The sequence below is a fragment of the Ambystoma mexicanum genome, chromosome 7p (genome assembly GCF_040938575.1).
Source record: "Ambystoma mexicanum isolate Mex_15411 chromosome 7p, UKY_AmexF1_1, whole genome shotgun sequence".
In the NCBI taxonomy this organism is placed as follows: Eukaryota; Metazoa; Chordata; class Amphibia; order Caudata; family Ambystomatidae; genus Ambystoma; species Ambystoma mexicanum.
This window is the reverse complement of record NC_090939.1, coordinates 44,310,451-44,337,807: the sequence shown is the minus strand read 5'-3', so window position 1 is coordinate 44,337,807 and position 27,357 is coordinate 44,310,451. Positions and strand designations below refer to the sequence as shown.

The following is a 27,357-nucleotide window of genomic DNA, read 5'->3' as shown; positions in this document are numbered from 1 at the left end:
CATTCTGAGGTGAATTAAAGCCAACATGAGGTGGGAAACCATGCTTACCTCAACTATTTGCTTTTATATATACATCGGAAGTATTTGCCACACTTGTGTTTTTGGAGGCGTAGGATTTGTGTACGTAGGTCACTATCTGTGGTTTCTGAAGGGATGTTACGGGTTATATATTTTTCAATAAACTGTAAAACAGTGGCGTCACTGTCATGCTCAAATTTGGGAGCATCTTTTATCCACAAAAGATTGTGAATGTGTGGTGTTCCTCTGGATTGATATTCTTTTCTCCAAAAGACGTTTTGCACTTCTCCAAGCTGAGGGGTAGTTGTATTGCAGATGAAGTGCAGCATGGCAATGAAGTGATGTTGAAAGTATCTTGATATATTGACAAGGTCAAGAGAACAGAGTTCTCCTGGTATTTTTATATCTATTCCTTCTTCATTTTGGTTTGCAGTGCTTAAGAAGTCATGCATGTCATCCCATGCATACTCTGCACAGCTTAAAGTAACAAACAATGTGGGTGGGCGTAGGTTCCTTAGCACACAACTTACATCAGCGTGGCGTTGGAACCATTATTTGTTTGAACCACGCATGTTTGCCAACTGACTGCAAAACTTCATCTTTATCTTTTATTTTTTAGGCAGTTGAGTATCGGACATGTTTAAAAAATGTGTGCCTGTTTTTAATGTGTGTGCAACTCCATAACATAACATAGAGTTGCTAGTTTACTTTCAAAAAGGAGGTGGAAAATATATTCTACATTTTGTCTGAATCTGGGGTCTTCAGAATACATTCATAAAGGGCGATATTCTGATGCACTAATTTGTGTGTACCTTTCGTCATATCGTCCTCTTTTTCCTCTAGGAAAGAATAGAGCAAACAAATGTGCTTCTACACTTTTTCCCCATATGCTCATTGGGAATCTTTGGCTTGACGCATTTGATATGTTTCTAATGCTTCTTCTATGGCAGTGGTCTTCAAACATTTTAGGCCTGGGCCTCCCCAAGCAAAATGTGGGGAGGCTGGGCCCCCCTAAAAATGCCAAATGGTCAGTAAATCCAAATGCTATGAACTATCATGCGCTGTCACCGCACCCTACTCCCAATATAGTCCCTGGGCTCGCCCACCTGCTCCCATGACAGTCTCTGGGCTCCTTCATCCCCCACCTAACCAGTCCCTGGACACTTTTTCATTGGTGCCCGACACAGTTTTATGCTCCAGTCTGACCCTGTGAGCCACCCCTGCCCATTTCCTCCATCAAAAAAGAATATATATATATATATATATATTATTTTTTCTAAATTTCAGGCTGGGGACTTGCGCCCCCCCAAGGATTGCAGCTGCACCTCCCTGGGGGGATTGTACCCCACAGCTTGAAGACCTCTGTTCTATGGTGTCTTTGGAGTGTAGTGGGTAAATTGTATACTAGTCTAAAATGTTGGCTGCAGTAACAAGATTCACATGTTCAAATTGGCCTGTTGCTGGTCAATCTTGAATTATTTGTGTGGTTTCTTTGATGTTTTCCTCTATGTTTATATCTTTGTAGTATTCATTGTTTTCTTTTAGATATTGTAGGGCTTGTCTAACTGTGCTCAAGTCAACTAGTTGTCGCCAAATGTTTTTGTCTTTTGTTGGTACCCCGTTAACTAGTACAATCAAAGATTGATCTATTGGTCATTGCACTCCTTGCGCCAGATTACAGAAACATTGCAACAGTGCAAGTGCAAAGTTTGCATGGTATTAGCAATAGGGCAAAGTTTGCCCTATTTTTAAAAACACTGGGACACATTAAAAACCTACTGCACCTCGACAAGTGCAATTTGGCATATTAAAAGCACCAGTGCTAAAATTTCCCTAGTGCAGAAAAGATGAATTTTCACTACATGTTTGCACCAGGGCAACGTTTGCCCTAGTGCTAATATGTAATGGTATTAGCACCACGGCAAATTTTGTCATGATGCAAAAATTCATCAAAAATGTATCTGGTTTAGTTTTTTGAGTGTAGTTACTAGCTCTTTTGTTTTCATGTTTTCTATAAAATGTTTTACAAGTGGATGAGTAAATGGCTTGCTTTTATTTTTATCTGCTCTATTTTTTCTTTCTTTTCTACAGAATTGCTTTTTAGAGGCATTGTGTTGTGTCTGTTGGAAAAAAGAAAGTTTGGGTTTGAAAGTTGTGGAATGTATATAGATGTATTGTGCATGGGTGAGTGGGTGTGACTGTAGAGATGAATAGCGTGTTGCGTGATTGTGTAGTGGGATGATAGTTGTGCTTGGGAAGGTTGTAAGAGTAAGAGGGTGGACAGGTTTGATGGGATTGGGTTAGTGAGTAAGAGAGTGGTGATGTGAATGAATAAGTAGGGACATTGTGATGTTTTCAGGAAAATAGTGGATGTTATACCAGTGGTGTTGAGATGCGAATAGAAACATTGTGCATGTTACAATATAATGACCAAGAGTGAAATAAATGTTGGTTTGAAACAAATACTCTTGGCTAATATAGAGTGACACTACATTGTTACAATAGTAGAGAGATGAATACTGTATTAATGTACTTACTTTGTAGGATGTGGATAGTGTTCTTTTTTCGGTCACTGTGTTCGGGATTCTTCTTCTTTCCTGTAATTGAAAAAGAAAGTTAGTAGGTATTTATGGTAATGGTCAAGTGCTTTTAGTAAGAGAGGTTGTTTATGAAGGTAGAGGGAGTTGTTGGCAAAAAGTGTTAATGCAGTTGTGTTATGGATGATGTACTAAAGTATCTTAAGTATGTTTTTAGAACAATTGGAGTATGAGTAGTCGTGTTTGGGACATTAGAAAGAACGGGGCAGAAATGGGTGTAAGAAAAAGGTGCATGTGTAGGTTACTTTAGTTCTGCTGATTTTAATGAAAGAAGTGCTGTGTTTGTGCAGCGATGTATTTGTAATGTGGTGCAGTATTTTTAAGAATAGGAAAGGTGTGGCCTAGTGATAATGAAGTGGCAGATTGTTGTAGCAGCATTGTTCGGTGTATTATAGTATAGGTTGGAAAAGAAGAGTACTTTATATGTAAGGTGAAGTGTTGTATATAGATACTTTGGTGGTATATACATATGTGTGAGCAGGGGGACAATGGTGGCAGTGTTAGGGATGTAATGAGTGAGGTTGGAAAGTGGGACATGTCTATGGAATGGAAAATAGAAAATGCTGAGCGTTTACAAATATTTCTTTTTAGCAGTATTTTCTTGAAAGTTAAAAAAAAGCATATGTGCATTTACAGGAGCACTATGTGCACATTGTTTGTAAAAGATAATAAAAGCAGATGGAAAAAGGTTGTAGTACTTGGTGTGTGCATGTTTAATATGTTGGCAGTGCATGCATACTTGCCAACATAATGCATTACAATCTGTAGGTGGGTATGTAGTCCTGTGTATTTTGTTTGCCTTCTGGGATTTGTAGTTTCACTTATCCCATTATAAAACTTGGACTACAGGATTCAAATGACACAGAAATAAATGGGCTGGATAAGCACCTACAGATTGGAATGGGTTATGTTAGGAAGTATGCATGTACTGACCACATATTATACTTCCTCATATCAAGTGCCACTTGAAAGTGTTGTAGAAAGGTTTTGCATCTGTTTTTTTCTTTCCTTTAGGAAATAGTTACACACAGTGCTGCTATAAATGTACATATGCATTTTTGAATGTTCATGAAAATGCTCCTAAAAAGAAACATTTGTAAATGCTCAGCATTTTATATTTTTCAAAAAGTTTAAAACCATATGAGGAAATTATTTGAGGATATCAACTCCTTGGCCTCAGCGCTCTATGTTACTTTTAAAGTCTTGAGAAGATGTTGCATGTGTGTGAAGGCATAAATGGAGACATGAGTTCCTCTACTCTGTTTCACATGAATAGGTGCACCATTGCTTCACACATATACAAGTGCCACAAAGAAGCTATTTGACATGAAATTGTTGTTAGATCCAGCTCAAATTTTATTGTTGAGTGGTAATCATGTAATCCAGTTGGCTGTATGTGATAACACGTGTTTAGGCATACATTATGCCTTTGTCAAACCGGGGCAAATAAAAAGTAAACTTGATTGTATTGTATAATGTTCGAAAAATAAAAGAACATAACAATTGCAAAATATGAACAAAGAAAACGAAAAAAATGTTTAGCATCGGTAGTGATCAAGTTTGAAAAATGTTAACAAATTATTTCTGTTTCATTTATGTAAATTGATCAATACAGATATATTCAATACAAATACAAAGCTAATGCCCCACGAAATTCCATATATTCCAATGTCAGTCCATCATCATATTTTTCGTTTTAATCAATACCAATGATCATGTTGTATGTTGAATATTCAGAGAATGCAGTATTACATGTTGGTAATTCGATAATCCACAGAGAGGAAGAGGGGTATTAGGTAGGGTGGTTTAGGAAATTAGAAGAAAACAATGCAAAAAAGGGGGGGATCAAAAAAGCATCAATGAGCACAGATGATAAAGGCACTTGTAAGAACATATAATATGGCTCTCTTTAGGTGGATTGCCACCTCTTACCCAAATTCTGTTGCATATTTAATCATCTATCCACGAAATTAGGGTTTCTGCGTCATGGGTTAATTCCTTCGTAGGGATGATACAAACCTTCATTACTCATTACTTCACATAATTTTTATATTAATATGTCAGTCTGTTGCATACGCGTTACAAGATTCCTTATGTATTCCATATCTATTGTGTCCTCACTGAAATAGCTTTAAAAAATCCTAATTGAAAGAAAGCAGGAGTTTCGCTTAGTACGCAAACGTTAAACCATTCCAATTCACCTCTATTTGCCAAATTGTCGCCAAGTGCGATTCACACGCGGTGCCAGATAAAGAGAGAACCTCATTCTTCTTGTTGTCTATGAATAATTACAACGGCTCCTCATGAGATGAGCTTGTTAAGGGGTCTATTAGCTGCCTAAGGGCTTACCTACAAAGGTCTGAGCCCCTCACCTCCGTTCGTGCATGCATTCCTACGTGGTCAAAAAACAAAATACTTTTCTTTGTTGTGCATTACCATGGTTACCACTGTTGCCCTTTTTTCTCTATCTAATGTGGTCGCCATGTCTTGGGTTCCAGACATACATTTGTGAATGCAAATGTATTGCCTGTAAGCATTGTCGAATTGTTCTAAATAAAATTTAAGACAATTTAAAGTTGGACTTGTATATGAAAAAATAAGGTGATTGAAAGGAAACTGTTTTATGCACACATTTTTTAAAGAATGATTTTTTTAAGTTGACGGTTCGTGCCTGTGTTGATAGCCCGTTATTTTAATGCACAAAGCCTCATTGGTTTACAAATTAGTTTTCAACCCTAAATACATATTAATCGGACTATTGATTGTCCTAATTATTATCCTAATATTGTCAGGGTATATATTAAGCCCTATGTTTTAAGAACATTCATTATCATGGCCTCATTTGCGCACAAACCAAATAAAATCCTTTGGCTATGCATCTATATTGTTACCACTAATTTTCTCCGGAGGTTCTCTTTAAGGTTACATCTCTAATTCTTTGGTAGTTTGTTGCTCTTATTTGTTAATTCAATTTTGTGTTTAAATCTTGGATTTGTATCTTTACTTCGCTTCACACCCTTATTGCCTTTTTCACATATTGTTCGTGTACTGTGAATGCTTGGCTATATTTTGGAGCATGTACAGCTCCAGTTAACACAGTTTATTTTCCTACAAGAAGGCAGACCTCTCACTGTCCGAATGCAGTCCTCTTTCCACTGTTCAGAGTTTACAGATTAGTCTGGCTTCTTCCTGTCTTAGCCGTAGTTCTTGATTCCCGCCTCTCGGTCCTAGACTGACCTTCTTCAACCCAATAAACTTGATTTCCTTCTTATCACATAATTGATGCTTCTGCTGCCAGTGGTGGGCTAAGGGTAATGTTATGTCTTGACTTCCAATCGAGGATAAGTGGTCCCGAATTTGTACCCTCAGTTCACGGATTGTGCTGCCTATGTAAACAATCCACATTTGCACATAATTGCATAAATTACGTATTTCGAATGACAGTTGATATTGGCTCTGATCTTGATCCAAATTCCATTCGAGTCCTTGAAAAATGTCAGTACTTGCTGATGCATATCTGCACATTGAGCATCTGCAGCATTTTCTAAACCCAGATGTACGTTGCTCTAGCCATGTAGTAAATTGTTCTTGCTTGATTTCTGGAAGCAAAGACGGACTAGGTTAGATTTTAATGTTTTGGCCCGTCTGTAGATGATGGATGGATAGTCCTCTATGAGATCACGTGTATGTGGGTCCAATCTTATCAGGTACCAGTTCTTTCTAAGGATTTTTCTTATTTGTTGACTGTTGGCACAATATGTAGTTATGAATTTTACTTTCTCTGGGTGTTGATGTACCTTCGTTTTTTGTGTCAAAGTTTGTTCTCTGGTTAGTTTCTGTGCTTTATCTTGATCTGGGTTTATGCATTTCCTGCTGTATCCCCTGGCCTTGAACCGTGTGGACAGAAAAGCACATTCATTTTTTAATTCTTTTTGGTCAGCACAGTTCCTACGTGCTCTAAAGAATTCCCTTTCAGGAATATTTCTTTTGACAGGGTCGTTGGTGGCAACTGCTGGCAAAAAGCGTAGAGTTAACCTCTGTTTCCTTTTGATATGTTATAGTCATGAGTTTGTTGCCGGACACATAGATGGTTAAATCCAATACATTAATGCTTGTATGACTACTTGTTCCAAAGAATTCAATTCCTACTGGGTTGGAATTTGCTCTCTTCAGGAAATCTTCCAGGTCTTGTTGGGTTCCCTTCCAAATCCAAAGCACGTCATCTATATACCTGGTCCACATCATGACATTTGTTGTATATGCTTGGTCTGTATGTATACGTATTTGTCTTCAAACATTGCCATGAACAGATTGGCTAATGCAGGAGCATATTTAATGCCCATGGCAACTCCTCCTGTTTGTTTGTAAAACTTGTTATTAAACAAAAAATCATTATTGTGAAGTGGTGTCATAAGCATCTCCTTCAACATGTTCACAGAATGGTAAATTGAAGCCAAGTCTTGCTGAAATCTGTACTCTATGGTTTCTATCACTAATTCATGCATAATTGAGGTGTATAATGATTTCCCCCCTTTTTCCCACTGTTTGCTTCTAATTTCCTAAACCACCCTACCTAATCCCCCTCCTTCTCTGTGGATTAAAGAATTACCAACATGTAATACTGCATTCTCTGAATATTCAAAATACAACATGATCATTTGTATTGATTAACACGAAAAATATGATGATGGACTGACATTGGAATATATGGAATTTGGTGGGGCATGTACTTTTGTATTTGTATTGAACATATCTGTATTGATCAATTTACAAAATTAAATGGAAATAATTTGTTAACATTTTTCCAACTTGGTCACTACCGATGCTAAACATTTTTTTTTGTTTTCTTGGTTCATATTTTGTTCATATTCAATTGTTATGTTCTTTTATTTTTCAAGCATTATACAATACAATCAAGTTTACTTTTTATTTGCCCTGATTTGACAAAGGCATAGTGCATGCTGAAACATGTGTTATCACTGAGTGCCAACTGGATTCCATGATTACCATTCAACGATAACATTTGAGCTGGATCTAACAACAATTTCATATCAAAAAGCTTCTTTGTGGCACGTGTATATGTGTGAAGCAATGGTGCACCTTGTTATATTTTTCAGTTTATATAAATGTTGCACTTTCGAATATTCTATTCCTCTGCTTTTTTTATTGCATTGTGGGACTTGTAGTCTGAGTTGTATAATGGGAGAAAAGGAATTTCAAATCATAGAATGCAAAGAAAAAAATGAAGACTTGATAACCACCTACAGATTGGAATGGGCTGTGTTGGCAGGTATGCATGTACTACCAACATATTAAACTTGCATAACACCTAGTGCCACTTAAAAATATTTTACAAATGTTTTGCATCTGCTTTTTCTTTCTTTTAGCAAAACGTTACATACAGTGCTGCTATAAATGGACAAATGCATGTTTTAACCTTTATCAAATTGCTCCTAAAAAGAAACATTTTTAAATGCAGAGCATTGTGCATATTTGCTGCTTGATGTGAGCAGGTGCTGAGTGCTGCAATGCCTGGGTTTTGCTAGAGTGGTTAAAAAAGAGAATATGCTTATCGAGAGGCGTATTACAGAGTAGGTAGCAGGAACCCTCTATATATATATATATATTTGAAAAATAATTGCCGAAAATACTTAAAAAAATATATGCATACCTGTACTGTGTATTGTTAGATGCAGATGTTGAACCTGGAAATAGAGAAGTTGGAGAGTTTCACAGTAGATTTTGGTGCAGATGGCTGAGATTAAGAAGAGATATGTACTCTGAGAGTTCATGTGTACATCTGAAGTGTTGAAGTGAGATGACAGGGTTAGGTGTTGTATTTTTGGATGTGATTGGTGGATGGATGTGTGACTCTTTGAAAGCAGCCAATGAGGCAGTGTTGAGAATATGAAAGTGGAAAGTGCAGCAAGGCTGTCCTGTGTTACAGGGCCCACACCCACCACAGTAGTCCGCAGACGGCACATGCCACATCTGGGTCTTTTAAGGATGTTTGGCATGGAACAGAGACTGTGGGGATTAGCCAATGAGGTGTGTTGGTTGTGGTTCACAGGAAGACAGAGTAGCAGGTGTTGTCTTTGTTCTGTGCAGTTGAAGATGGATGTATCTATGGCTATTAAGAAGCAGAGTGTGTGGTTTTTGGGAGATTTTTCATTTCAGTCATTGAAGGTGTATGCTAAAAGTAATGGCCTCTTTGGAAGTATTGGATTGGAAGAAGTGGAAGTTTTGTGAAATGCAGTTTGTGGCTTTAACTGGGCAAGCTTGTTCTCATTTTGTCAGAGTATGGAAAAAAAGAAAAACAGCAAAAAAGGTTATTTTCAGAACCACCACTAAAGAATAAATAACTGAAATTGAGTTTAAATTCGCCCAACCCTTTCAGTGGCTGTGATGTCTGCGGACACTGTGGTAGACCACAGACGGTATGTGCACATCCAGGTCTTTTAGGGATGCCTGGCCTGGAAAGGGGATTGTGGGGATTAACCAATCAGGTTTACTTGGTGTGGTGTACAAGAAGAGAGGGTAGCAGGAGTTTTGTTTGCAGTAGTTTTGAGAGCACGGAAAATGTCTATGGCTATGTCTTTGAGGAGGCACAGTGTACAGATTTTGGGGAACGCTTGGATCCATTGCCTGAAGGTTTATGTTGAGCACTGTGGATTGGGTGAAATTCTTGGATTGCATGAATTAGAAGTGTGATGGTATGGAGTGCGAGCATTGAAGTGGGCAGATGTGCTCCCGTTTTGTGAGAATATGATTCACTTAAAACCTCTGGATATTTCATTGCAGTTTACAATGAAGGAGACATTTGGAAAGTTGATGGAAATGTTCCAAATTGCAAAATTATTTTTTCACGGATTGCTCAGAAACAAATGTGAGGTGTCTAATTTATTTTGTCTGCAAATGGAAAAAGCAAGGCACAACGTTAATAAAGCTGTGTGTACTTTTTTGCAAGATGTTGGCATGATATGATATGGCATGGCATTGACAATGCGACTATACACAAGTGATTCAAGGCGCGACGAAGCAAAGGAGGGGCAACAGAGGGAAGACAGAGACAATGATCCTACTAGGCCAGGTGACATTGAGATTGTGCAAGTGCAGGAGAGGGGGGAAGGGGAAAAGTGTGGGGGGAAGAGGGAGGAGGCAGTGCACGGAAAGTGTTGTCAAGTGCTAGTAGGGGCTGTAGGGAAGCAGAAACAGTCCCCAAGTGCATGGGTTGCCAGGCGGGCAGTGCCAGAGTGCAACTGGTGGGGAGGGGACCTGGGCCCAAGATCAGAGTGTGGCCAGGTAACCAGTGCAGTTTCAGATTCAGCCAGGAGGTCAGCAGGAGAGAGGGGGAGAGAAAGCAGAAGCACAAAGGAAGGTCGTGAGGTGCTTCCGGAACCGGAGCTGGTTCTCCTCAAGTTTCAGAAAGGCAGGGACTCTGTTGCAGAGGGAGGCCCCAGCAGATGAAAGAGATTTACTATCAACTCGCTGTTTGGAGAAGCGACTAACTCTGAAGGAGTTGGAGGCAGATGAGCGAAGAGCTCGAGAAGGAAAATATTTAGGAAGAGAGAGTTGTAGATATTGAGGTCCCAGAACCCAGAAGGCCTTGTAGACAATGCAGAGGGTTTTGAACGTAATCTTTGCAGAGGTTTCAGTCCTGAAGAGATACAATCCCTGGGTTTGAGGCCAAGGACAAGTCTCGCAGTCCTGTTTTGGATGAGCTGCAGAGGGCGCAGAGTAGAGGCAGGCAGATTTAGACAGAGGCTGTTGCAGTAGTCCAGCTTCGAGAGAACCAGGGCTCTGGAGACAGTGAGCTTCTGGGGGAAGGAGAGGAAAGGAAGGATACCTCTGAGGAGGTGCAGCTGGTAGTGTTACTTCTTAGTCAGAGATGTGAGGAGAGAAGGAGAGTGTGGTGTCGAAGATGACACCAAGGTTTTTAGCCTCACAGGTGGGAGCAGGAAGAGGGCCAAAAGAGGCCAGCCAGAGAGTGACAGGAAAGGAGGGAGCAGGTGTGCCTGCCAGTGAGGAAAATCTGAGTCTTACTGGCATTAAGGCAGAGATCATTGGCGGCACACCACATCTGGATAGCGGCAGACAGTCAGAGATGAGAGATGGAGAAGAGGTGGCAGAGGGGAGCCTGAAAATTAGTTGAGCGTCATCTGCATAGCACTGAAAGTTGGGGCAGAGAGCGGCAATGATGTGGGCAAGAAGTGCCAGGTATTGGTTGAACAGCCACAAAGAGAGGTTAGACCCCTGGCTAACCTCTCACATATTTTCTTAATGAGAACATAAAATTTGATATTGTCAACATTTTTTGGAGAGATGGAGTTCATCTAACTGATTACGGCAACCAGATTTTTCTGGAAAATGTTCAAAATACATTGAAGCAGTTTTTGTGAACACATAATAATTACGTTGTGTGGAATCTTTGATAGTTTACTATATGAAGCAAAATAATCAAATAAATATATAAGAGTCAAAAGGAAAATAAAGCTTCTTTTAAAAGCCACCATGTTTGCATGAAAAACAATTAAAAGGATTTTCATGCCCCCACCCCTCACTTGGAATTCTTTTAGATGCCTGAGGACTACTGCCCTGTCCACGGACTATGCAAGCCTATAGGGGCCTGTGACATTTTTTCTCACTTCTGTTTTTAACTGGGAAAGGTTGCTCCTAAAGGAACCATTTTTTTCTTTGTTTTTTGTTTTTGGATTTTCTTTGTGCTTTTTTTTTTCAAGAGAGACATGGTAAGGCAAGGGAGGGAAAGGAGGGAAGGGGCAGCAACCACAGAGATGAAGGGGCAGGTGGACAGAGGAAGATGTTGGGCGGGCAGGTAGGTGGCAGTATTCTTGTGTTCCTTGAAAGCAGCCTCGAAAGCACTCCGAGATTGCTCCCCAGTACAGATTGGTGCTTGACAGCTTGACAGTACAAACATAGCACTGTGACCCTCAAAAGGTAAGGGTCAAGAGCGTTCTGTATGGCCTGTGAGGCTGCCGCTGGGATCCTCTGCCCCAAAGGAGTATCCTGTGTGGTAACAGGAGCAGTTGAAGATGGGGTACATGGCGTCAACCTACTTTTCCCTGAGAAAGGTACTGCCTTCCTCAGAGCTCCCGGGGGGGAGGGGTTAGACTTGGTGTGGCACATCATGGAGGTGGTGCCGTAGGAATAAAGGCCCGGTTTTCCGCAATTGAGTACAACTTTGCACTCAGTGCATGAAACATTGGCTGCACGAGCCTTCAGCACATTTCCAACGATGGTGAAAAAGCGCCACACCCAGGACTCACTCTGGGTACTGGAGATAGGGACTTCCTCCCCCTCATCTTAATCTTCCTCGTGATCCTCATTATCTGAATTACTGTGCCTGTTCCCATGTCCAGGTCCTCCAGATGGTAATGGTGGTGGTGGTGTTTGGGGAGGAAGAATGGTCATAGCAGTTGCCATTGATGCACTATTGCCGATAATCTCCAAAGCAGGTGCTCCAAGATGCTCTCTCCTGGATAGCCAGATTGAGAATGTGGAAAAGTAATGGGTGATGTCATCCATGACATTTTTCATGTTATCTTTGATGTCTTGGGTGTTAGTTTTAACATTGCACGGTGGTGGTGCAAGTTATGATTGCTTAGCTGACCATAACTGCGGAATTTCAATGGTTTTTCAGTTTTACTTGTAACCATAAGGTCCCTTTAACAAAGTTCTTTCACTGAATTTGACAGGTTTTTATTAGTGTTTGTTATTGTGGTTAAATAAACCTTTTAACACAATTTTATACAACACATAATCAATCTAAATACATATTAATACAATCTTCATAAATGTACAAGTTATACAAATTATACATCATTTATTTCATCAGTAAAACAAGGATACAAAATTACAGTGTATAAATTAAGTTGACCCTATACTCTCTTCTTAATACGGTCCAATATTAGCAGCCACATGTGAAGGATAATTTGGAAGTCCAACAGGTAGTTTGTGGGTTGGTCATCCCATAATAGTAAAGTAAATGCATCATTAAAGAAGAACAATTTTGGTTTAACACTTTCAGCTAAAAGGCACGACACATGCCAGCACTAAAACACATCTATAGCATAATGTAGCATACTCAACCTAACTAAGCCCACAATGTCTAGCAACGCATAACAAACATAGCATAGAGTAACATAAACCAGAAAGCAAAGGTCTGGCATGGAGAAGAATATCCAGGAAACTGTGATCCACTGCTGAGGGCCCGTAAGCCATTTGGCATGCCCAAGCTTCCTAAAATGCCTCCACCTTCAGAGAAGGGTTACCACCACAGCCTGCCCTTCACAACACTAACCTCTCTTATTCTCTTTCTTGCAGCAGAAGATGAGGTCCTAGAACCTTCCATCTGCTTTGACTTCCAAAGCTCAAGCATCTTCGGTGGCACAAAGCTCAATGTCCACTTCTTGCTTTATACACCCAAGAACCCAGACTGCGGGCAACTGATTGATGCCAACACGACCGACGCCGTAGGCAAGTCCAACTTCAATGCCACGTTGGACACCAAGATCATTATACACGGCTTCAGGTGAGAACAAGAGTGGATGATGACACCCAAGAACACCAGCGATTGGGACTCCTTTACGTTAAGTTGATGGGATGTCGACCTGTGTGTATGAGCAGAATGGCCACTGGACCCAAGGAATTCAGACCTTTTCAATTCACTCAGTCTGTAAAGCTGTACTCAAATGTTATCAAAGATGTGCTTACATTGTATGTATTTAACAGAAGTGCATCAAATACATCAATCATCTATGTTTCGGCCAGTGCACATTTGTGGAATTTTCCTTCAGATATAGATCTGGAGGAATCACCCCCTATGCACACATGATGCAATTCCAATATGAATTTTTCTTCAGGATAAGATGATCAAGGGAAATGCATTCAGAAATGTTCCATTTTGTTGAGCAAGTCCATTTGCAGTTTCCATGTTTTACCAAATGAAGGCAGAGTGCACTGACCCTTGTAAGGAAGGCATGGTATCAAACAGTGAGGACAGACACAAGTGATCTCAGTTCAAGGGTGTTTATTGAGAACGTCAATGGGTTGGTTGAATGCCTAGCCAACTAAAATCTAAGGATGGGAGCAAGCTAGACCATCAAATAATAATAACGCAGTCCTAGTCGAGTCTGTGAAAATAAAAGGGCCTATGCTAATAAACATATTGCCAATCCTTACTTCTAAATACAAAAGGGAGTGGGACAATGGTGTATGCAACAAAGAAACATTTCATGGGAGTGGTCAGAGCTCTTGGAACTGTTGGTTACTGCGCCTAACTTCTTAGTGACATACCAGATTTGTTTACATAAGCAGCCGTTTGTAGGAACCAAAGGGCACGTGCTCAGTCTGTAATAGGTAGATTTTTGCTTGGTTCCTACCTAGATGGTGCTTGCAGACATGATTACAAGCTTTTATTGTTTGTTTTTGTCATTCGCTGGACCACATAATACAGTTACTAATCCACACATTTATTTCTGATACCATTGTGGTTTTTTATTTTCAGTTATTGATTTGATCACCATAGGAGCCGACACAGGTTTCGACCAAGAGAAGGTCTTTATCAAGGCTACATCCATTTACAGGTGATTGGTTTAGATATGGAGCATCATATCAAAGCATCATTGTCAGTTGCTGTTTTAATGAGGAAATTGCACAGTATGCACTGGGCATATCATTTAAGCGGCTTATAAGTTCAGGACATGCAGCCCGTAAGATGATGGCTTGCCTATGTCTATCACAAGCATCCCTGGGAGGGGGATATGAGTAAATAGATATAATAATGTTGTGAGCTCAAAATGTGTCATATTGTCCAAATGGGAAGTGGAAGTCCAAGCGAAGTGAAGAGAACGTATTGGATGGAGAGAGGGCAAGAATTGGGTCTGTTACTCAGATTGTGTCTGTAAATGCTAGTCATGGCACTAAGGTGAAGGCGCATGAGCAGTTATTCAACAGCTATTTCCAGCAGATAGGTAGTGATCTGGAATAGGTGGGTGGGTACACCAATTGTCTTGGTAGGTTCTTGGTGTGGTCTGTAGTGTTGGTGGCTGTGGCTATTTGCTCACGTTGACGTGGTAAGGGACCACAGTGCTGGCGAATGGAGGTCTGATCAAAGCATTTTCGGTGACCCGTATAATCCTCTCAACTGCATATCAGTGATAGAGGAGTATTAGAGTGGTACATGGGGTTGTGTGGAGACCCAAATACATGGAAGAACATAGCAGGTTCAGCTGATATGTAGAAGCAACATGGAGTATTGAAACATTGCTATCTTTGTTATAGAAAAACATAAAATGTGTGTTCCGTGTTGAGGCTGTGTTCAATATTCCTTGACCTGCAGATAAGTCTTGCTTCGTTTTGGCAGAGTTTGAGTGCCCTGTTGCCTCCTCTTGTGTCACATTTGACCATTTCCAGTCCGACGAATTGAATTCCTTTCCGGTCGTCCATTTGGTGCTGCTCTTGCCAGTGTATGGACAGTGGATATCTGGCATCTGTTGCTTTCAGTGTATTGAGATGTTCCCTGATCCTTGTTTGGAATTCACGGATGGTGCTCCCAATATATTTGAGTCCACATACACATATGATTACATAGATGACAAATGTAGACCTACTGTTAATGAATTAATCAATGTTCTTTTCATGGAGAGTGCCAAAGTGCACACTCTTGGTAGTTAACGCATGTGGGCACATGGCGCACGTCCCACATTTATGGAATCCAGGTGTCATTTGTTTGTTAAGCCAATTACTAGTTTCTTGTTTTTGTGGTAAATTACAGTCTGAGTATGCTTTTCAGAGTGGGTGCTCTACAATAGGATATTTTGGGTTTGTCTGAGATCCAGCTCTATAAGTCCTTGTCAGTTCCAAGAATGTGCCCATTTTTCTTGAGTATCCTTTCTGTCAGCATTGTATTCTGTCATGAATCTGATGCTGTCTACTCGGTCGATCGGGTCATCCCTAATCTTGGGTTTGAGCAAATTGGTTCTTGGGATGGCGTAGGTCTTGCCAATGGCCGCTTTGATGTTTGACATTTTATATCCCCTTTCCAAGAATCTGTCTTGTAGTAGTTTGCATTCTTCTTGGTATGTTGTGGTAGTGCTCCAATTCCTTTTTGCCCCAATAAATTAATCTTTGGGAATATTCTCAATCACTCTCTTCTTGTGGGAACAAAGAAAAGTGTTCAAGAAATAATATGTCAGGACGGTTGAGCAGTTGGCTTCCCTTCCCCACGTTTTCAGCCCGGGGCAAGGCAGTAAGTTCGAGCTTCGCACACACTCTGGCTTTTCTGCCATGCGGACTCAGTTCAAAGCATAGATATCAGGGCCTTCTGCCAAACTCGCTTGTCCAATAACAGTCTCTTAATGCAGAGGGCCTGTTGTAACAAACAAATATCAAAGTTCCATTTCTATTAGGATCTTCACATGCACAAGTTCTCTCTTCCAGTATTTATCATCGGTCTCCCTCTTTCAGACTTTAACCCATTTGTACCACAATGTTTACTCTTGATCTACCTTGTTCTGGATCAGACCATGGATCTCCCTTTTTCGGATCCTCCTTATATCAAAATCAAAGACTTTTTATTTTGCGATGGATTTTGCTTAAACCATCGCAGGACCACTTTGATTCACCTCATACAATATTCGCAACAATTTTTGGGATTTCATTTTTCTTGGCAGGATGTCTTACAGAAACCTTCAATTGAGCACACTCACGGTACCGGACCACTCTGTTAACGGTTTTGTATCTTTCCATCTCAAGTTCAAACATTCATCAGCAGGTGTGCTTTACTCGTGTCTTTCATCACATGCGTTTAACAATGTTGGTTCTAGCGCTCATTATACATTGTTGCTGCTTGCAACCTTGACTTCAGCACAGACCGGTCTTGCACCAGCTGTGTTGATCTCTCTACTGCTTCTTTTTTCTTGGAACCAAGGACGGTACCCCGGCAGCTGCCGCTCCTCCCCACCATGGTTGGTTATGCAGAATGGTTTTAGGAATCTCACGCACACAATGCAGGAGTCTTTTCTATTCTTTGCCTGAAGAGGTGGAGACTTTACGACATATAGTACTGCATTGTAGACCATTGGAGGTGAGGCACATGTTTTACTTTGGTCATCTTATTCAATTCTATGCCCCATCCATACGGAAAGAGTGTGGCAGCCTATTGTGAATTCTTATGGTCGTAATGACGGGATGGTTGTTGCAATTCACTTTTTAAAAGAAGTCTTAGATCCAGGCAAAACGATAATTTGATTGCTCTTTTCTGTTCTCCATTTCCTTTTATCCTTCTATGGTTCTCTTCTGTCTTTTTCTTTAGAAAAATAGTTTTAACCTGTATCTTCTGATTTAGCATTTTTAAAAAATCATCTTTGTATGTTTTTGTATGCTTTGCTAAAGGTTACTTTATTAACCAAATAACAACAAAAAAGAAATTAGTGCCAATGCAGGAGTCTTCAGTCTGGTTTCCTGGCCTTATGCTTTCTGCTTGGAAGGTTTCTGGAAAGTAACGGTGTCTTGCCAAAAAGGTAAAGGGTATTTCCCTCCTTGCAAAGCCTTCTTGGTTTCCCGTCTTTCTCCCCTCGTTCAGCTGCCGACTCGAAACTGCTGCTCCTTCGTGTGCTTTGCCTCACTCAGAGGGTGCTCTCGTGCTCCACCTTTTATCTGTGTGGGGAAGTTTAATGGAAGTCAGGTGTGAGTGATTGTCAGTAATTGCCTGACTTCACCTCACCATAGTAGCAGATGTCAGGTACACTGCTCAGGTGTAAATCGGTTTTCTTCCAGAGCGGGCTGTCCACGTGGAAGTGTTTGCGAAGGGAAGGGGGGGTACATTTCTGACATATCCTACCTGGTAGGATGGGGTAAAGGTGTTACAGTGCGAGGGATACCTCATCTTGCCATCCAGGGTCCCTCTCCCCAAAGACCCCTCACCCAGGTGATCCTCCCGCACTGGTCCACCCCCACGGTCTAGATCCAAAGGCGATGGCCGTGCCCTGGCCACCTAAGAGAGATCCCCGGGGACTAGTGGGTGAGACACCTTCTGGTTTCTCACACCGTCCACCTTTAGCACGCATTTGAGCAGTGTCTTTCATGCAACATCAGTGGGAAGCAGTTGCAGGTTAGTGACTCCTTAATTATTTATGAACTCACCATGCATAATATTTTACCTATTTTAAAGAAAACTTTATTCTCACGTACAAATAATTCTGCACCTGTCATACGACAATGCACCTAAAAAACTGGCGTACCGATAATCGTACATAATACAATCATTGGGACTGGCAAACATAAAGATGACAAGCCTTCCTATCCCATGGCAGACGATAGAGGAAAAGTGTGGTCAGAATTAATGAAATCACGAAAACTCTACAATGTGGCAGAACTGGTGGAGCATAAATCCCAAATTCCAACATGGGAAAGGTCGGGTGCGGAGGCTACTCTCGATTACATTTTTATCACCGAAGGTCTGATCCCGTATTTGACGGACTTCACAGTACACCGGACACCAAAAAGCGACCACAATCTGCTGCAGATGTCCTGGGGAGGCCTCATGAAGGAAAGAGCGCACTACCTACCAGTGGTAAGTTCGAATATGCAGCAAAACTGACTTTGTCTCTCATCTAACAACGTGAGAGGGTTGGAAATCGCTCTGAAGCAAAAAGGGGGGTTCCCTCCGGAAAATCTAATAGAGGGAAGACCTGAATATGTATCGCTACTTGTGCCCTACAAAACAAGTTTTGGAGGAAAGGTGGGAATCCCTCCCAACCATGTCCACATGTTCAATCAAGAGGTGGTGACAAAAAGACTGGAGCTGAGAAAGCTAAAAAAGAAAGCGATCAAGGCAGGGAAGGGGGAGGCATGGACTGAATACCACACTGGCGAGAAGATTTACAAGGCATGGCTAAAACACCATCGTCAAGCACTCTACCAGAAGGATGCGGAAGGCATGCTGGCTATTGGGGCTACAAGAAAGACCAAAGATTTTTGGACATTGCTCAGAAATAGAAATTGCCAAAAAGCGCCACCACTCTCGAGTTCAGTATCGGAACAAAACTGGATCTCCCACTACTCAGACTTATACCGCATACCAGGGGACTCGCCCCAACAGATTCAAAAAGGAGGGGAATACCCATGGATCGACTTAGCGAATCAGGAAAATATCTTAAGAACAATTGCCAAACTAAAAGCTTCAAGGGCACCGGGCCCGGACGGACTGACAAATGTTGATATCAAAAGGCATCCATTAGCATGGGCAAAGGCAATTTGCGAACTCTTTACCCAATGCCAGACCCAGAGGCAAGTTCCAAAATCCTGGACAGAGGCAATTTTAGTCCCAGTTTTCAAGCAGGGTGACAGAAACCAACCGGCTAACTACAGACCGATTGTACTTCTAGATATAATTGGCAAAATCTTTGCCTCGTTGCTGTTACAACATTTCAAGGATTGGGCCGCCATCTCCCCAGCCATGGATTGTTTCCAGACAGGATTCCAAAAAGGTACAGGAATGGCAATTAATCTTCTGATCCTGAGTATAGTCAAAGCCAACGTAAAGAGGGGATCTACTAAAGTTTACATGGCACTAATAGACCTCTCGCAGGCCTTCGATACAGTAGATCGTACTAAGCTATGGGCCAAACTGACAGCATGGAACTGTCCGAGACCAGTTCTCGACCCCGTCCTGGCACTTCACACGGAAACATCGTTAAGGGTCCGTCTAAACCAGCAAGGGGCCCTCTCCGACATGATTTACACCAAACGGGGAGTCAAACAGGGATGCCCCCTGGCCCCGGCCCTGTTTATTGCATTTATCGGGGATTATCAAGAGTCTGAGAAAATGGTGAGAGCATTCCCTCCAAAAGTAGGAGGGGAGAAAGTGTCTAGGCTTTGGTATGCCGATGACCTGGTTTTACTGGACCAAACAGCAATCGGCCTTCAGCGCCAGTTGACCAACGTGGCGGCCTACATGAGCACGAACAATTTGCAAATCAACAAAACGAAAACCAAAATCCTGATTCTCTCAAAATCAACAAAGAGCACTAAATCAACCTTCGGCTGGGCTTTGGGACAAACAAAAATCGAAGTCATAACCGAATATAAATATCTCGGAGTAATGCTCGACAACACGCTCCGTGAAAACTCACTCCAAAACTCGCTTTGGTCCAAAGTGCGAAACTTAACTTCTCAAATGCGGGCAGTCGATGGGAAATTTGGAAAATTCTCTTGGTTCCCCGCCCTGCAATTCTACAAAACGAAAATAGTTCCAACCATTACTTATGGCATGGCGGCAAACCTCAATCTCCCGGATGAACTATGGCCACGCCTGGAAGGCTTCATCTGGAAATCAGTATTAGGCCTACCTAAGTCAGCTCCCCTTCCAGCAATCCGTCGAGAATTAGGCTTTCTATCTCTCGGAGCGGTGGTGACCATATGTGCAACCCAACTATACAGGAAAATCCTGCTCCAAAGCCCCCCCCCCCGATTTTCAAAATCGTGGCGGCGGAACTACAAGGACGGAACTGCAAAGCCTTGGTAGATTGGGAAAAAAAAATCAAGATCGCCATGGAGGCGGTAGTGTGTGATGAAGAAACATTGATTTCAAATCCATGCCGTGTCAAAACAAAGTTAGAGCAGCAAGATTGGATCTGTACAAATGAAAAAGCTCTTTCATACAAATCACTAAAGCACCTACCTCCTTCTCACAATCGCCTAAAGGAACCTTTAAAGTACTGTGATAAATTCCCGGAAAAAAATCTAAGAAGAACTTTTATGCGGGCACGGCTGAATTTACTGCCTACTAGAGAAATTCTATCTAGTAGACCGCTGTCCCCATCAGCGGAGTGTCGTCTATGCAGTGTGCCGGACAACCGAGAATCACTCCGACATCTACTAATGATTTGTCCAGCCTTATCCTATGAGAGACAATCCTATCTGACACCACTCTTCAACGAAGCCAAGACGTTGGATGAGGAAACCTCCTGGTCACGGCTGATAGCGGGGGACTCGGCTAAATTGTCCAGGACAGCCGCGAAAATTTTGACTGTTGCCCTGCAAAGAGCTAATGGGCCTAATTGTAAGAGCCTCCAGGTATCCCCTGAAGAGGCACCCACGTCAAGCCTGCTCTCGAGTCTAGAGAAATGATGAAAGGAGTCCCCAGGAGTGGTGTCCTTGGGAAGTACACAAACTGCGCAACAGGGAATGCGAATTTTGAATAGGTTTTGTAAAAACCTATGAGGTTATAAACAAATAAAATTAAAAAAAAAAAAAACAATCATTTGTATTTGTAATTTTCTTCATACCACTCGTTAAAGACTTCAGGGCTCATTACAAGTGTGGCAGTGTGGGAAAAAATGGGCGATAACAGAATTACTGCCACTTTTCCCGCACTGCCAAACTATGAGTATGGCTCCGGAGTGGGAAATTAACCCCCACTTTAATGCTGGAGGTAAATCCTCCCACTTTCTGCCAAAAATCGGCAAAATCTGTGGTAATTTCACCAGCGGTAATTCTGCCAAAACTTCCCAATAAAGTCCAATGGACTCTCCAAAAGTGGGGATTAACTTGGCCAGTGCCACTTGTAATATAGCAGTAACTCAAGTGTCAGTCATGGTAATTACATTGGGCGGTATTGTATTTGTATTTATTTTATTTATAAAGCGCACCAGGCCCGAGATGTACTGCTGGAATATCGCCAAACTCGTAATGAGGGCCTCAACCAGCACAGTTATACAGGATACAATACATGCAATAAAAGCAAAGGATTGGATTTGATTCCCATGGATCTTATCTGAGCCCCATCATCTCCTCCTTCCCACATCCACCCACACCCTGTCCCCTGTGGACATCACTTCCCATCCCCATCGGTATCCAGGTCCTCCCTCCCCCTTCAGGGCAGCGTCACCTAGTAATCTACAGCGGACATAGGTCAGACAGCACTTTGGCATCTCCCCTGCGAGCCATGCTGTGGGGGCCCCACCAAGCTCCGTAACAAAGCACACCACACCCCAAGCCGGCCCAGACCACCACATATGCACAATGTCCATGATGATTATGCCGCTGCAGGGGCATGCACTACTGCAAGTGAAAGAAGTAAATATGTTTTTCAATCAAAGCTTAAATCTTTAACGTAACATAGAGAGAAGGGGGCGGTGCCTGGTCCACAATTATACCAGGCACCAGTGGTGGCTGGTGAGTTGTTTTTGGAGAGTGTAAATATTTTCCACAAGTATGTGATTGCGACTGAGCATAGCAAGGGAGCCCAAACTTCTTCTCCCTCCCGAAGTAAATGTTTTGTAATAATGGGTTAAAATGGTGCATTACACAGCACACTTTCTGGGAAAATGTGGGTAAAAAGCCAACAATGTAGGTAGGCGAAAAATAGCTTTTGTAGGGTGTAGGGAAAATCATGAAATAAGTACAATAGATGCAAGTCACCAAAAGGGCACAGGGCATTTCCCAATGCATTATCGTGCCGGTCCCTGCAATATATGGCAGTATAAAAAAAATGTGTATGCTGGCTGTGCCCATACATTTCCATGCTGGCTCCACAAACATATGCTAATGTTCCCATTTAGGATTCCATGTCATTTCATCACGGGATGTTTTTTCGTGGGGGTTTTACTGCAGATTTTTGAACGAAAAAAATAAACAAATTTTATTTTTTTTATTTTTTGGGGGGTCCCCCCCAACACTCCATCCCCTTTATTTTGTTTGCTATTCTTGAACACCCACACCCCATATATATATTTCCCTAAACCCCCTCTAAAAATTCAATGGGCCTCATTACAAGTCTGCCGGTACAGTAACAACGGTACCGTTAAGCTTACCGGTACCGTTGTTACCGTACTGGCAAACTACGAGTTCTGGTCACGGGTGCCTTTTCGCCCGCCAGGTCTGCCCTGGCGGGCGCACCGGTACCCGCGAGCAGAGCATGTCGGCTGCACCGGCACTATTCACGAATGGTGCCGGTGCAGCCGGCCTCCCCATTCTCATTGAGCCCTATGGGGCTCAAGTGGGAATGGGGAAGAATATTTTCCGGTGCCCGGGAATGGCCCATTCCCGGGTGCCAGAAGAATTCGCAAGTCTGGCGGCAGCCTGCCGGTTTTACAGGCAAGGCTACCGCCGAACTTGTAATGAGTCCCAATTTGTTTTCTTTTTCTTTTTTTTTTCGTTAACAAAATCGCGGTAAAACCCCTGCAAAAGAACATCCCTCGATGAAAGGACGCTGTACCCCATATAAGAACATACTCACTCAAACGTTTTTCTATAGGATCATTACTGGCACTGGGCACAAAACTGGCTCTGCCAATATATGCCAGTAGTCCTATGTAAGTACATGCTCCCGGTGGCCCTTAAACGTGACATGTCACAATAGGAAAACCTGTCGAAACTGGTTCCAATGTAAGCCAGTCTAGACCCATAAGAACACCTATCTTGCTTGATTCATCATAGATGCTCAGTTAATAAATAGTCATGCTACAGTGAAGAATACACAGCCCGCTACGCCAAAACATCAGTCTAGCGAGGTAACACTAGTTATCATGCTAGCTTTTATAAAGATGCCGATGAATAAATGTCATGCCACAGTAATCAATGGCTAGACTGACTGCACCAAAATGCCAGTCTAGCCAGGGAATAGCACACATGAACTTGCCTTTGCCCAAAAATACCAGTAAAACAGGCAAAGTCAATAAAGTATGTGTCAAAATGCTCCAGTGATCCCCAGTGTCCGAGGGCCTTACACACACTTACATCCCCATTCACCCGACCGGTCACTCACCCATACATCTCCTCTCGCATTCACTCACACGGGATTCACCGCACAGGCACACACCAAACCCCACCCAGAACATTCAAACACACACTACCACATGTATGCTCATTCAACCACCAATCACTCACTCGCACCTTCTCTTACATGCACTCATTGCATTCTCTACACAGGCACACACCCAGAACATTAAATGCACCCTCACATTCATATTCATTCTCCCACCTGTCACTCAATCATACATCTTTTGATACCTTCACCCATTGCGTTTTTTTTTATTTTTTTTAATTTGTAATATCTAGTTTTTACAAACTTTTATTACAACTCATCCTCAATTCATTAGTAACACTTTCCTTGTACAATTAAGATCTTGACATTCAATTAAGTTCTAAACATTCAGAATAAGACTTTGTCGAGAAAATGTATCACTGAACAGATTAGATGTTCCGAGCTACCACTCAGTATCCAGAGCCTCAAATCTTCCATCATGTTGTTTGCAGGCTTGAATTTACTCAGGTGAATGCGTCTCAACTTATTTATTTCCACACATTCGATTATCAGATGTTTTAATGACTCTACGTGGAGTTTGCAGTGCCGACAAGCTTCATCGGTAGCCGGTTTCATTTTTCTCATCACCATCATTTGGTTTGTTTTATGAAGGTTCAATCTAAGTCTGAGAAATTTGTCTCTGTGATATCTCGAGGGAAATTGGCACAGATATTTTGGCATGTTGTCCACTTTATTCTTTGTTGGCCAAAGATCTAACACTGTCGACATCCTTGCAATATTGTCCAAGTTGTCGATCCATAACCATTCTTTCAACTTAGTTCTTGCAATCTGTGGCCGATTTGTCAATGTGTCCATTGAGATATTTGCATTATGCATGATCACCTTCAGTTTCTCTGACCATCTTAAAAGCAAACCTTTGTGATGGTGTGATCCTCCTGATCTTAGTATTTTGTACGCTGGTTCTGGATTCGATATTTCCATCTTTCGTGGTAGTGACAAGGATTTCCAAAGAACTGTTCCATATAAGCTTTCAAGTGCCAGTTCATGACGAATTGTGGTCATTGAGAGATACTTAGGTAATCTAAGTACTTGGCGCCAGAATAACCCTTCCAAAGTAGACCAGATCTTTAGGTCAATATTACAGCCCGCCTCAGCCCCAAAGGTTATTGTAGGGACCACTTTTTGGAGGTAAAACGTGCGCAGCGGTATTACTGAACATTTTCTGTATAGGGTGTGTAATCTTGCTCCTTGTAAGGCAAGCATTCGGGTCCGCTGGATTAGATCTTGAACCCAGCTCCACTCACGAATCGAGGTATTCATCAGAATTCCTAAATAACGAATTTCTGTAACTTCTTCAAGGAATTTTCTGTCAATTTGCCATTTAAATTTATTGTTTTTAGCGACCCGATCGCTGCCAAACTTCATGATTTTTGTTTTTATCACATTGATTGACAGATCATTGACAATCATGTAAGATTCGAGCGCTGACAAGAGTCGCTGTAATCCTATACGTGTCTTATCGAACAGTACTAAGTCATCAGCATAGATCACATAGCTTATTGGATGTCCATTGATTTTTGGAGGGAAACATTTGACACTTGCCAATGCGGTTGAGATGTCAGCGATATAAAGTTTGAACAAGAGGGCGGCGAGTGGACATCCCTGTTTCACCCCTCTGGTGGTAATAATGGGTTTGGACAGGTCTCCACTTGCATTTTGTCTTACTCTGATTGTTGTATTGGAATGTAATGCCTTTATTGGTTGTAACAGGGCATTTGGGCAATTTCTATTTGCCAGCTTCTCCCATAATTTGTTTCGATTAATTGAATCGAACGCTTGCTGTAAGTCGATGAATACCATGAATAATTGCTCTTTCTTGTTTAGGGCGTCGAGTTTTAACAGATTTACTAGGGCAAGGTTGTTCTCTGTTCCCACGCCCTTTGTAAATCCAGTTTGTCTGACGTCAGGTAAATCGACTTCTTTTGCCCATGCGGATAGTTTTTTTTGTAGAAATGTCGCCAACACTTTGTCAATAGTATCCAGGAGGGCAATCGGGCTATAGTTGGCAGGGTCGTCCCGACTGCCTTTCTTGTATACTGGTACAATTATTGCCTCAGTCCATGAACTCGGGACCTGTTTTCTGTTAGCTATTACCGCAAATAGCTTTTCAATGAATATTGACCACTCTAAGCTGTGCTCTTTTAACAGCGAGTTACTAATACCGTCTGGCCCAGCAGCTCTTGATGTCTTTAGCTTTGATATGGCCATGAGAATGTCTTCACTGGACTCAATTATGTCCCAGGCTATATCATCATTTCTGCTTTCTACAAGGTCTGGCAGTTCCTTTCCGGTAAAGACCATTTGAAAGTGCTTTACCCAGTCATTTTCGGACCCTCCATTTGATATTAAGGCGTCCTGATTAACCGTTCCTTTGTTTAGGATTTTCCATATTTCTCTGGAGTTGTTTTTTATAATTAATGCCAGCATTTCCTTGCCACGCTCTTGATCTCTTTGCTAAGAGAAAGATTTTAGCCAGTTTCGATAATATTGTTTTCTCTGTTTTAATAGGCTCAGGGCATTCGCTCCATGCTGTTTTTTTAATTTTCTTAAGTCTTTCTTGAGCTGCTTTTTTTGAGTTTTCAGAGTGCAGCTCCATCTATGTTTGTGATCGTTGATATTGTGGTATGCTTTTCCGACAAGGCCTGCTTTCAGGCTTGGTAGCAGCGGTATGTAATTTAGGGAATCAGCCTTATCATTGTTTGCTTCTTGTATCGCACTAGACATTTTGATGATTTGATATTCTTTTATTCTTAGACGATTTCGCCCGTGATTTACTTCAAGTGTTTGACTGTTGGACGCACATTTCTTTTTGCGCTTTAGCGGCCAGGACATTACTAATGGGTAATGATCACTATTTGTTGTTGGTATAATTTGTAAGTTGTTAATAGATGCAAATATATTTCTCGATGTCTAGAAATAATCTAAGGTCTTTTTGTATCCCATATTTTCCCAGGTGAAATTTGGTGGTATATCACCTCTCACTTGTCCATTTGCCATCGTGCAGTCTCGAGCTTCCAGTTCTTTGTTCCATTGCGTTCTTCTTCTTCTTTCATTTCTGGAGCATCCATCTATCGAGTTAATTTCGATAAGCTTCTTGTTTTCGTCAAACCAGGAAATGTTCAGGTCACCACATAAAATTATTGCAAGATCCAAACAAGTCCTTTGGTGGCTGTCAATTATTTGCATTAGTGCAAATATAAATGAATCGGCCGAGATTTTTGTCAGATTCCAGTAAACATTCAACAATAAAAGGTGTTCTTTATTACTGTGAACATTCATTAATTGTAGTAGTGTACCTTGAACATAGCTGTTGGGATTGAATTTTCCAGTTACTTCCTAATTTGTTCCTGATTTTATCTTTGTAATTAGCCCAGAAAATGGACGTCCCTTGTTGTTTTTTGCTGCTGGGTTTAGCAGAGTTACATATCCATCTTTAATTGGTGGCACCCACAGCCAGGTTTCCTGTAGACAAATGGCAAAGTTATCAGTTAGATCTACTGGAAAGTCATTGTATAAATGGCTGAAGCCCCTTGTATTCCACGAGATCACGGTTGCAGGAGCATCATTATTCTCTTTTAGGATCTAATGCTTGTTTGACTTAGTGGCGTCATTCCCATTCTTTGCACTTCGGAGTGGTTCGATTTTTAACTGTCTCCTCAGGTCATCACGACTCTGTTCCAAGGTTTCTTTCATTCTTTTGGAGTCAGATGTCGCGTTTAGTCCTTGTCTGCTTGTTGTATCATATAGTGAGATCTCGAACCCCAAACACATGAGATCTTGCTTTGCAGACAATAACATTGTGCGTACTGCTTGAGAGTTTATATGGAGTAGTACAATGTCCACTCGATCTTCTGATAGATATTCAACGATACGGATGTTGTCGGACTTGATGTT

General features: G+C 41.6%; 1 protein-coding gene across 1 annotated transcript in view; it reads left to right on the top strand.

Annotated features, from left to right (window-relative positions):
* Positions 1–27,357, top strand: part of PLA1A (phospholipase A1 member A) — a 264,242-nt gene that overhangs the window by 91,636 nt on the left and 145,249 nt on the right. The window contains exon 2 of the mRNA XM_069635738.1: positions 12,957–13,164. Coding sequence (XP_069491839.1) covers positions 12,957–13,164 — 208 coding nt within the window. The remainder of the gene's footprint in view (positions 1–12,956; positions 13,165–27,357) is intronic.